Source organism: Puccinia triticina, chromosome 8A (genome assembly GCF_026914185.1).
Source record: "Puccinia triticina chromosome 8A, complete sequence".
NCBI lineage: Eukaryota > Fungi > Basidiomycota > Pucciniomycetes > Pucciniales > Pucciniaceae > Puccinia > Puccinia triticina.
Genome location: NC_070565.1, coordinates 6,661,122 through 6,673,719, shown reverse-complemented (window position 1 = coordinate 6,673,719; position 12,598 = coordinate 6,661,122). Strand labels below are relative to the sequence as shown.

At 44.6% G+C, this 12,598-nt stretch overlaps 3 protein-coding genes across 3 annotated transcripts; all 3 read left to right on the top strand.

The window, feature by feature from the left end:
• Positions 1-106: 106 nt before the first annotated feature.
• Positions 107-1,029, top strand: PtA15_8A735 (uncharacterized protein; the record flags this gene model as incomplete). Its single annotated transcript, XM_053172195.1, has 6 exons — positions 107-319; positions 442-500; positions 582-601; positions 682-752; positions 833-908; positions 1,007-1,029. The coding sequence occupies 6 exons, from the start codon at positions 107-109 to the stop codon at positions 1,027-1,029; spliced, it is 462 nt and encodes a 153-aa protein (XP_053023383.1).
• Positions 1,030-6,397: 5,368 nt separating this feature from the next.
• Positions 6,398-8,147, top strand: PtA15_8A734 (uncharacterized protein; the record flags this gene model as incomplete). Its single annotated transcript, XM_053172194.1, has 3 exons — positions 6,398-6,709; positions 6,801-7,677; positions 7,771-8,147. 3 exons carry the CDS (start codon positions 6,398-6,400, stop codon positions 8,145-8,147), a joined length of 1,566 nt encoding a protein of 521 aa, XP_053023382.1.
• A 1,078-nt stretch (positions 8,148-9,225) lies between these two features.
• On the top strand, positions 9,226-11,866 carry PtA15_8A733 (uncharacterized protein; the record flags this gene model as incomplete). The annotated part of the gene is made up of 8 exons (XM_053172193.1): positions 9,226-9,239; positions 9,304-9,322; positions 9,392-9,518; positions 9,613-9,629; positions 9,711-9,978; positions 10,087-11,568; positions 11,654-11,762; positions 11,863-11,866. The coding sequence occupies 8 exons, from the start codon at positions 9,226-9,228 to the stop codon at positions 11,864-11,866; spliced, it is 2,040 nt and encodes a 679-aa protein (XP_053023381.1).
• Between the last annotated feature and the right edge of the window lie 732 nt (positions 11,867-12,598).

Sequence of the window (12,598 nt, the reverse complement as noted above, 5' to 3'; positions counted from 1 at the left end):
GAGTTGACATCGAGTAGCTTGGCGCAAGGGGTGAGACTTCAACAGCGAGGGAGGTTGAGGTCAATTACCGGTTGATTTTGGCTATGCAAGGTGCTTTTGAACGTCCATGGAAGGGTTTTCTTGTTTTGGAAGCGACGAGTGTACATGTCTCGAAAGGTGTACACATGACCAGTCCAAACCTTTAAGGCCACAGAGTTGTCAATTTCTCAAGCTCTCAAGTTTAACCAACATGACAGACTCGGCACACGTGGATCCCAAGTGCGAACAACCTGATCCAGCGCCGAATTCCACCAAGCAAAAACGATTTGAGATCAAGAAGGTCAGCCAACACGTCTCAATACCTCCATTTCGATTTGATCAACTCCCGGAGTCTTGAAGCCCAACAGCCGCACTGATGGATGGCATGCTATTTCGACGATCTACTGTTAAATACTTTTCCAGTGTAATGCAGTAGCCCAGTGGCGTTGGGATATCCTTGTTGATAACTGCGCGATTTGCAAGTACGTGATCACTTCGTCTTGATTTGAATCATGGATACCTTCTATACCGACTCGAGTTATGTTATTGACGTGTTTTGATAGGATTCTCATCATGGAGCCTTGTGAGGATCACATCGTGCGCCTTCATAGCATCGCAGCTATTGCCACTAACATCCACATCGGATCCCTCGTCTGACTCTAGGTAACGAATGTGAAGCTAATCAAACCGGCACGACAAACGAGGCATGTTCAGCCGCTTGGGGGACTTGCAATGTAAAATTTTATTTTCCTGGAACCCCTATGACCGCGCCCGACTCAAGATGACTGGACATATCTTTCCCTATCACACACAGCATGCGTACCATCTACATTGCATCTCCAAGTGGACGAAAACCAGTTCAGTGTGCCCCCTTTGTGGGGGAGAATGGGGTGAGCTACTTGTCGTTGGCCTGAACCATCGGAGAAAGATAGTCTGACCAGAGCTATTTTATGTAAATTATTCTCTCGCTTATAAATAATTCGCACAGAAATCGAGAAAATTGGTCAATGAACAGAACATGCGCCACAAGTCCCAAGTTTACCAACCATAGGCCCGACCAAACAATATATCATTCCACCTTTTTCCCCTAACTGAAAACAGCCTATGTATGGCATTTAATGTGACAATTTGCACCTTTCATCTTGAGTAATTGAAAAAGAAAGCAAAGGTATTTCATCAATCCAAATGTCCCAGAACAATCGACGGGGTGATGATAAGATTCAAGGGAATGTTGATTCAGACCCTGGTGCCAACTGGTACCTGGGTGCCCCCTCATTCTTAGGCCCAAATTAGGCACCTAGGACCATACCCAGCACCTCCTGGTGGGGGTACCACGGCTACCGCCAGCACTGTTTTTTGCCTACCTTTCATTAAAAAGGACTGCAGTGCGCACAAAACTACCAAATATACTGCAGCTTCATTTTGGCCAATCTAGGATCAACTACTCCCACAAAAGTACAGAGAATCACGTCGGCGGTGTTGAAGATCTGATGGTTGTATAATTGTGTTAGGGATTTATATCCGTACTCATCCGTGCTGCTCAATTCACCCCGTTCAACTTGGCGTTAAATGAACCTCTGGAGGTCAGAATGAGTATGTATGCATCGTTGTTGGGCAATTGTTGATGGGCAGGAGAGTGGGATATTGAACCAAGCTTTTGATTGCTTCCTACAGGTTTGACTTGGACTCTGATGCATTTGAGGCCGTTCAGGTGTTTTTTTTTTTCAGTCAACTGATCAACTGCCACATTCGAGGGCGCACAGACAGAAGCTGAGGTGAGGGCCCCGGGTCTTGCCCGTGGTGTCCCTAGTCTACACTCTTCACCGCAACAAATTGAGAATGATTGAGCTCAGCAGCAAGGCTCACAGCCTGATTAATCAATGGTGCTCACGCAAATCCTGCTCATCAGTCATTATAGACGGGGGCTAGGGGCTAGATGGAGCATTGATATGACCTTCTTTGCTGAGCACTTGATCTGTTTCTTCTTCTGGAGGATTCTCTTGGGTTGAAGAGGCAAAAGATGATCACGGTCTGGGTTTTTTGCGGGTGGAAGCCATTGTTTGAGGAGCGAGGATTGGGCGATGAGAACAAGTCGAATTTAAGCGAGGGAGGCCGATCGGCGATGATTGTTGATCGGCGGGAGGAGCGGTTGAGCAAGGAGAAGTTGAGTTGGAACATGTTTCTGATTAGTCACACGAGTGTCACGGTGAGCGTGGCACGGCAAAGTCTCAGCAGCATGACATGTCACAGTCTACCAGGTCGCGGAGCAATGATACTGTTGTGACATATGTCACCTAGCCTAATACTGTACAATATTAATCCTACTAGGGTTCGATCCATATGTCAATGTCACAAAACGACTGGACAGATTGCACCACACTCCCAAGTGCGACTCGCACAAGCAGTCTTCCCCAATTTGGCCGAATATGCCGGGATATTGGTTTGCATGAAGGTGTACTGTAATTGGGTACTGATGTAAGTCTCAAAATTTTGGCCAGGCAGGGGCCAATCCGTTGAATTCCAAAAATGGCCAGCGTTAGGCAGCGGTTATCTTTCATTGCCTTTTCCTCCTAGACACAGATAGACGCAGAAGCCCGAGACTTATTCAACAGGAGCACTGTCCATTTTCAGGTAAGCAGCTGGTCAACCCAATTGTGCATCATTGGGATTTGCCGGACCTGTCAAACCTTGTACCCAGGTGTAGCCCTTCTTATAGCGCCTTTGTTAGTTATTTTTGTGCCTTCTTATTGCAGGCTATGGGCCCAAGAATATACCAGCCCTGGTGAAGAGAGTGGTGGCAGCCTTTGCAAAAGGGTGAGGATGGGTGAATGAGGTGCGGATGAATATCCTATTCACAGGAAACTCTACAGTTCCCCAATTGGGCAGGAGATAGGGGGTGCCTTGAACCTAGTGTTTTAAGGCAAGTAGACATTAATAGAGCTAATAGAGCCCGGGTAAAGATAATTTGAGAAGAAGTACTCGTGATGTGGGATCTGAGCAACATTAACTAATCAGTGCCCAAAGGCAGATGATTTAGAGGACACAACAGATATGGAAAAGGCAATGAAAAGGAGCTCTCATTGGTTCTTTGGAAATATGGACAATACAAGCGGAAGAGGAAATTTTTTACAGTAGGCGTGTTGCAGTGAGGTTTGCGGCAAAAGTATAAAAGGAGGAGCGCTGTAGATGGTTGAAGGCATCGCTTGGCTCTTGCTTGGCGCCAATTGCTTAAAGAGCCAAGCGATCCAGGGCAGTATGTACCTGTAGTTTCATTAAATGGTACTGGGGGGCTGAAATGCTGCCCAAATCTTTTTTAGCAAGCACCCTTTGGTCCACTTAATGTTAAACCGTTAATCTACTGCTCACACTACAACAGGTTATGAGCCCTTATAGGTGTCTTACCCCTAAATACAAGCTAATAATATCAGAAGAAACCAATTCTACCAACTTGGTCATTAATGCCTTCACTTTACCTCCAAGGTTTTGTAAAATTCATGTGAGCACCCCAACAGAGATCAGTTCCAAAGTCAATGATTCACACTTGTTTTAGAGAACTTGCGTAGATTCAAGGCCTCTAGGCATTTGGCAGTTTCTGATGTTCATCACCACCTTAAAATGTGACCTGAAGTTCTGTGTACAGCTAGCCCAGAAGAGGTTGCGACTTTGGCCGCAAACTCTGAGATTTTGTGCCGCAGCGGCAAGAGTTTTCCGCAGCTGTTGGCAGCCGTGCGCGCGGACCGTTGTGATGAACAAAATTGGTCACTGCGTAGAAATTTCAGGACCTCGCCACTCCAAGATGATTCCCAGGTAAAGTCGGGGGATCTGGAGAAACTCCGCTCCAAAGCTCCGCCGCGCTGTAGGGCTCTGAGCGGGATAAATAAAGTAAAGCACGTAAAATAATCTAGCGCCGCAAAGTAAACAGTCAAATAAAGCTCCGCTGCATAAAAAAAAGATAACTCCACCACAAAACTCCGCAAAAACTGCAAGAAACAGCCGTAAAGCAAACACAAAAATCCGCAATGCACAACCGTAACACATAAAGCAAGTCCACAACGTATGCAAAGTAAAAGAAGCACAACAATCCGCAAAGTAAAGTAAACCATAAAAAGAGAGTCTGTGGGGAGTATGATGACACAGAATCCTCCCTCCACCACTGTGTTTTTATAGAGAAAAGTAAGAGAACTAAAATATATCCTCTGCCCGCCTCCCACGCATGCCATCCGCTAACTCCTTTCACACATGCACACTTGTCATCCGCCAAGCGCTATACACACATGCACACTTGTCATCCGCCAAGCGCTATACACACATGCACACTTGTCATCCGCCAAGCACTATACACACATGCATGTCATACGCCAAGCTCCGCTCTCATGCCAATTCCTGTTGTCTCCGCCGCTTGCCTTCGACCGCCGTCAAACTCCTCTCTCTAGCTTCCACGCCCCTGTCTAGCCTATGATGTCAGGATCCCACACGCAGCCCTTCTGGCTGCCACAGCTTCCCCCAATCACCACCTCCGCTATCCAGTCCGCGCTGGCCTGCTTGGTCTGAGTCCAGTTCCGCCGTTGAGCTCCGCGCGCTGCCATCTTCAGTTGTGCGCTCCGCTCTGCTCCACTCTGTTTCCGCACCGCTCCGCTCCGTTCCCGCACCGCCTGTGCGCCGCACTGATTGCTCTGTGGACAATTTGACACGATTTCCAGAACTGATCACCACACCGTGCTTGGGGGATCCCAGGGGAGCCCGCAGGAAGGCTGACAGCTCTGTTTATCAAGCTTAGGGCAAAACCCCATCAAAAATAAGGGTTTTAGGCCCTAGCACTATAACTGTGCTGATGTAAAGACTAGTAAGGTAAATTGCTAAACTTGTTACGTGGTAAATATGGCCACTACAAGGGTTTTAAACACTCTTTAAAAGAGGAGGATTTATTATGTAATTAATAATGTATAATTATTAATTACAGGGAATAAATTTGGCGTAAAAAGTAGGTGGTAAGCGCTTAAACTGATTGGCTGCTTGACAGAGGTGGAGTTCTTACAGCAACTACTTATAAGGATAAAGTTGTAAATATGCTAATAAGGTATTTTGGATATTTGAAAGGTTTAAATTTCCAGTGGATTTTGCGTGCTGGGGATGGTTTAAAGGGAAAAGGGGCTACAGTAGTAGCAGAGGAGAATATCCACGCCAAACTTACGGTTTATGGGCAGTGAATGATCTGGGGGATCTTTTCCTGGGGGCCAAATAGGCCTCTATTTTTAGAGGGGACTTCAGTGGACGCAACCACTAAGTCCTTTTCTCCCTATGAGAGTATCCTGAGGTGTAGCCGTGAACAAGGCTTGGCTGTGGGCAATTTATTTGTATTATAATAGACTAATTTCCCTGACTCTGTCACATGACATTTTTATAACCAATTGGCATGTGAAAGAGCTTCAGTAGAAGTCTACATAATACTTTCACGGGGTATTTTTTACACAAGTAATATTACTCTTTAATGTACAATAGTTTAATTTTATGTACTTTGTTTATTTTACTGATTTTTTGTATGTAATACCTTTTTTTGGGCGCTTTCTGGGGCCAATTCTTAATTATACAATTAGTACATGAAGGAACAGGAATAAGGGGTTACTTTGAGTGGGTGACCCCCCTTAATTTATGATGAGGAATCTGATTCTGCAAGAATAATTCACTAATTATTATTATTTACTAATTTATTGCAGTCTTTTGGATACTTGATGTATCTTTAAGGCTGACAAAGGCTGCCTCAGCCTGCCACCGATCCACATCAGAGCATCTCCACTGCGGGTGCTAAACTGCATTGCCAAATCTTTGAGTTTGGCGACTGGGGTGTGTAGAGACTGTAAAATGAAGATGTGTCTGGTGATCAGCTATGCTGAGACACATACTAGAGTGCTGCCTTTACCAACTAGGCTACAGACGCTTGTGGCTGCCAGCTGGGTGGTTGGTTGGTAGTGCTCATGGGTCGATCCAACAGCCCTCCATATTGTGGTGATACATCATGGTAGCAGACTAACAGACAACTCAACAGGGCGCAGTTTTAGCAACCTGCAGCGAGGCAGCTTTGCACTGCAAGTTGCCATGATTGGCAGCTTGCGGTTGTGAAATGTGTGGTTTTGTATTGCTGTCAAGGGAGAAGGTGAGAGTATCACATGAGAGATGCGTGATACTCGCAAGGGTGGCGCGAGGTTGGGGTGCTATCCTGTTTCCAAATTTGCGAACAGGATACACAGCTCCCGAGAGGCGAGTTGGCAGATTTGATGTGTGTTTGGCACCAAGTGGGTTTGGGGTGCTATATCTGGTTTAGCAACTGGGAACCCGGTTTAGCATCCGCGGTGGAGATGCTCTCAGTCTGTGTTAAGTTAGCATGAGACATGCGGCTTGCGCAGCAGACGCTCACTCCCGCGCGCGCAGCGATCAACGACAGAATGTTCCAAATATTCACGACTGGAAAACAGCAGCAGAAGGAGCAACCCACGCAATAATGTCAACTTCAGACTCAGTATTCTCACTCAAGGGTCAAAGTTTGAAATGCGATTCAGGTGACGCAATCGATCCGCACCTGAAACCCCTGATTGCCGATCAAGATGTCGAAGTCGTTATCTTTGGTGGTAATACGTTTGGAGTTGGTGCTTGCGAACAGATTGGAATCGTCTTGAAAGACAAGGCGAAGCTGAAGGTCTGTCGGCATTCTTCTGATTTCTATACCCTGACCGAAAGAAATCGATATTGACTTGAAGCACACTCTTTTGATCCCGGGGGTTCTGAAGGAGGCTGACCTGGCTGACATTTTTACCGGGAGGTTGATATCTGAAATCCCCCAATCGTTGGGCTCTCTATGCAACTCGCTCCTCAACCTTCAAAACCTAACGATCGTTGATTTGTCCGATAACGCCTTCGGCGGCCGATGTGTAGACGTGATGGTGCCGTTCTTGTCGTCCCATCTTCCCCTCGAAGAACTCCGACTCGCGAACAATGGTTTAGGACCAGCGGGCGCTACGGTGATTGCGGATGCGTTGCATCAACTTGGGGTGAAATCACAAGAAGCTGGCCAAACCAGTCGATTAAGAAAAATCGTATGTGGTCGAAATCGGTGCGAAAATGGCTCGACTAAAGCCTGGGGCAGGGCATTTCAAGTTCACCCAGAGTTGATCGAGGTTCGATTATTCCAAAATGACATCCGAAACAACGGTTGGGACCCCATCATGGCAGGCCTCTCTCATTGTTCGAAGTTACAAGTCTTGGATATGTGGGACAATACGGCTACCGAGAAAGGATCGAAGGCTGTTGCCAATGCGCTGCCCCATCTGAGCGCCTTACGCGAATTGAATTTGGGTGACTGTCTTTTAAAACCACGAGGTGGCGCGATGATTGCAAGAGCTCTCAAGCTAGGCAACAATCCTCAACTCGAACATCTCAAACTTTCCGGAAGTGAAATTGACGAAGAGGTTGTCGGTTTACTGGTCGACTACGTTAAGAAATTCGGTTCGAAACTGAAAAAGGTCGAGTTGAATGATAACTACGGAGACGCAGACGCCGCCGGTGAACTGTCGGGCATCTGGGGTGCTATGAAAGAAGCTCTGGACGCATGGGAGAACGGGGCTGAATTGGATGAACTTGATGAAATAATTGAAAGGGAATCTGATGGTGGGTTTGGAATTTCCATTTGCCTCTACTTTTGCGCGTGGATGCAAGCAGTGTTACTTTCGCGGAATTTCTTACAATTTTTTGCCTAAACAGATGAAGACGAAGGTTCTCAGGCGTCTGATGATGATGAGGAGGAGAGCGAGGTCGCCGAAAATTCTGTCACGGCAGAGGAGTCAGCAAACGATCCAGTAGCAACCACAGATGGAGAAGAAATCGCCACGAAGCCAAGCCCGCGGCCGGAAAGTTCATCTTCCCAGCAAAATGTACCTCAACCTACTTCAACATCCGTTCCTGCTACAAGTGCTGATCAAGATATACAGCCAGACATCATCGAGAAAGTTCCGGAGAGTAAAACTGAGGAGACAGACACCACCAGTACATCGTCCTCATCGAAAAAAGAGAAGCCGAGCAAAGAAGACGGTCTTTATGACTTATTAACTCAGACAATCGAAGCCTTGAAATTCACCTGATCTGGATTTCCTCCACTTCGAGTTTTTCTAGTATCCTTTTTGTTTAGAACGAGCTCGTTAACCTGATTGAACGACTGAAATGGATAGTTTGGTGTTTGCTCTTGAATTGTTTGCTTCAAATGGTCACTCAGTACCTTAGGCACAGCACAGCTTGCTTTGATTTTTTTTCTTTTTGTGTGGTTCGTCTTTCTGGGCTGTATTACATTCCGTGAGCTTTGATTCCGGACAAAATTTCTCCTGGCAAGTTATATAAGAGCAAGGTAGCAAACTGTGCATTTCCCCCAGATATAACCTCTTGCGGCGGCTTCTCACAACTGTGTAGAATGGGTGGGCAGAAAGATCCGTACCCTGAGCACTCTTGGTAATTGCCTTAGTGATGTGCGCTCAGTGGCACAGACAACATACAATTTGAAAGTTGTACTTTGAAGCACATCAAATATTAGGCCGACAAAGCGGTTACCGAGCCTAACAGCCCCGACGGGCCCGTTCCTCGCATCATACATATCGCTACTATGTATGGCCGAGTCGCTTGTCCTCGTCGATCCAACAATCCGGCTCTTGGCAACAGCTTTTCTCTCTGGGGGCCGGCCAGGGGGTCGGCTGGAGAAACTGGAGATGTCGCGACAAGACAGAGTACTTGCTTGTTACGTACAAAAGAGGTTATTGACTCTGGTCGTTCATCCACTGTGATTTTCCTTTCTTATTCATCTGACCAACATATTACATTCGTTTAAAAACAGGCCGTTTAAATACTTGACTTATTGCTACCAAGGATTTCCACAATTCGAAGGGCTTAACAAAAGTAGCCTGAAGCACAGTCCATCTTTGACCGACCTTACTCAACCCAGTCTTAGCATTTGCTTCCGAGAAGTTATTTATGTATCTTTGCAGCTTTACAACGGGTCTGATATTTGTTCTACTGTTCCAATCCACTGCCCCTAGAGTAGATCCACCGCTAAACCGGATCCCTTTTGGATTGAGGGAAGTAAGGGGGACAACCCCGAGTCCCGCTCAAGGCCGAATTGGTACTCTGGGAAGACAGTCACCATGGGCTAAGGCCGGTGCCTCAAGCTACCCGATGCCCGAAAGCCTGTGAGCCACACATTAAACATCAATCCATTATGAAAGTCTGACCCTTCAAAACTTGGTTTTCCAGGGCTCCGTATAGAAGATTGGTAAGCCACCTTAAGCCCCATCAAGTGTTCTGGACAGGTGTCCAGTAGTATCTTATTTAGCCTATTTAGTCCCATTCCCCCAGCTTGGATAGGGATGATGAACCTGTACCTCATTACGAGGCAGTCTACCAGAATCCTTCACAGGTGAAATCATCACAAACTCCCGAGGATTTAAAGATACTAGCTGAAAATACAGGTTTGTAATTTGGGCCAATTTTTCTTTCTCCAATACAACTTCGCCATCTGATCTTACTTCTCCTTTCTCTTTGGACAATCTCCGCTTAATCTAGTCAACATCGTGAATTCAGTTATTGAGCACTCAGAAAAAACCATACGGGGGGACGCAACCTTCAGAATAGTTCCTGACACTGATTTTTTGCTTCAACAGTTTCGCACGGAGTGGATCAAAAGCCTTCCTCCTGAGAAGCGAAAGGATTCAGCGCTGTTGGGGGAAATTGACCAAGTCCAAAGAAAATTAAAACCTATCCTCACAATGTCCAAATCAAAATTCCAAGCTGAAAAACAGCTCAAAGGTATTACAGGTGGATGGAAATTATTCCAAAACAAATTAGATCAGGGTCTGCACGATGCTGTGCAATTACACGTCAAGGAGGAAACAAATAAAGCCGTACGGTTGAAACTTGAAAATCATTTTCGTAATTGGAATTCAAGAGAAATCAAAATACTTGCAGAAGAGAGGGCAGGAGAATTGGAAGGAGAATTGGACGTTGGAATGGGGATCCGTGAAAAAATAAGGATTTTAGGGGTCAGAAAGGGATTGCGATTCAGAAGACACTTGGTTAAAAAGTTAACCTCAGTTCCTCAAAGCTCTGATGAAGAATTTCAGTTTATCTCTGAGCAGCTGATTAAAGATTCACCCTTACGGTCCGAGAGAAAGACTGATCTAGAATGGCTGAAAGAAACTCACACCAGCATCGCAAAAAGGTTCAAATTTGCTCAAGAAAAGATATTGGACTTCAAGCTGCAATTTCATTTGGCCCAGATAGTGAAACAGTTGGAACAGAGTATAAGGGATGACGCCCATGCCGAGCTAACCCACATGTTGGAGAGTCTTACTAAGAATACAGAAGTCATGGAAAATGCTTACCGAGTCAAAGTTGACGATCTCATTCACTCAGAACACAAAGACTTTCAAGTTCAGCTGTTCAAAGCCTACTTTGGCATCGAGAAATCTGCGCAGGAGATCTACAACACATTAAAAGAATTGACTCGCAAGTGGCAGGTCAATTTTACTACTTTTCGGAAAAAATTTCAACATAGACTTCCCCGTGATGAATACAATGGCTTGCTAAAAGCGGCATCCGTATCAAAAGAAGAATACACACATTTATTGGAATACATCAAGGAGCAACGAGGGATTAACCTCTTCAAGAAGTTGAAAGAAAAGCACTTGCCAATTGATAAAGACTCTATTAAACATTTCTTGGTTCGATTAAAAGAGAACAAAATTCTTAATGATAAGCGTTTTCTGGAATTGCATGCGAGGGTCATTACATCAAGCGAGGATCCTCTCGCATTCATGGAAAGCCTAGAACAAGAGCTAAAAGCACCAATCAAAGTATACGATGAGTTGGAGGCAGAATCTATCCCAATCATGATGTCATCGTTGACCCACACCTCAATTCAAAAATTCTTGGACGAGTTGACAGATGCCGAGAAGTCAAAACGAGCAGCTGAAGGGATACTTACACAAGAGGAGCGCAATTACTTTTATCCATATTGGGAAGCCGATCCAGTTAAAAGTTTTAGAGATAAAATGGATATAATTAATCTTCCAAAACTTTTTGAAGAACGGCTGCGCTTTCGAGCTCATAAACAATTTGCAGCTATATTGGAAGACAAATCAAAAGATAAATCATTTAGATCTTTAACCTTATCACACTATCTGGAAGATGTTATTGCTGAACACAAGGAAGACCTGGAGTATGAATTGAGGCAAGGAAACTATGCAAGTTTTTTGGAAAAACTACAATCAAAATCAATCAAAACCACAGCAAGAGATCATGCTACAGATGAACTTTGGGCTTCAAAATTTTGGAATGTTTATTTCACAAAAGAATTGCCAGCTAGGACTAGCATACTGAATGAGCTTAGGATAAAGAAGGAACAAAGGCAACCCATAGAGGAAAAGTTGGAACATCCAGAAAAGTTGAGGAATAAAGTTCTGGATGGGTTCTTTCCCAAGCAGAAGAATCCAGAATCAGAGAACTTTGGGGTCCCATGGAGTGAGTATATTTTTTCTTTTTTTTAAAAAAGGGGGATTCAATCAAGACCTGACAGGCTCCTGTTATCAATTGTTGGAATCTGCAGTGGTCGATGATGTTCCAGTACATCCTAAAATGAAAATAGAGATGGAGAAGATGATTGATAAGAAGCAATTCATCTTGATGCACAAGCCTCTGAAGCTGGATGACAACAGGTTGAAAGATATACCATTGAAGTATTTAAAAAAGGAAATAATTAATGAATGGAACAGTTCAGTTGAATATGTTTTTCACAATTGGAACAAAATTCACCAGCTGATGTCCCAAAGAGATAAAAGGGCCAACAATGTCAAAAGATCTCTTCAAGGAATGGATGATTATCATCAGATTATCAACAACATTTTTCATAGAATTCAGGATAATTTTTCCCTCCAGCAACGTCATAAGATGTATAGATTCAACTTACTACCTGGTAAACCTCCTGAATCTTTGACTGCTTAAGCTGGGTTTTTCTTCATTTAAGTTATCATTCTTCAATATTGACAATTTTGTCTGGGCATAAGAATCTTGCCAGCCATATTCTTCCCCAAATATTGGCCAGGTTCAACTTGATCCAAACTTTTGTAAATTCTTATGATATCCGGATTTCAATGGAATGCAAGATCAATCTGAACTTGATTATCTTCTGCTACTCTAGCTTATTCCAACATAGATCTGATGTGGACTCGATAAGTTGACTTACAGAAGTTCAAGTGGATCTGGAATGCCTGGCTTGAAGCATCAAAGTCTAAATCCCAAACTTCAGTTGGTGATGAAAGTTGATTGACCTTGACTGCTCACCAACACCAACACTTGAGAATTGGAATGCAGCATTAGAGGGGTTCCAATGGCAGGTCACCCATTGTTGGGCCACATCTGCTCATACTGAACCTCATTGCAATGTGTGCTATATCAACAATGAACCCAATCATGTACACGTTTTGGTATTTATCAATGTCAGATTGGTTTTGAGTCCAACACATAATTGTATTGGTTTGCCATACAATGCAAT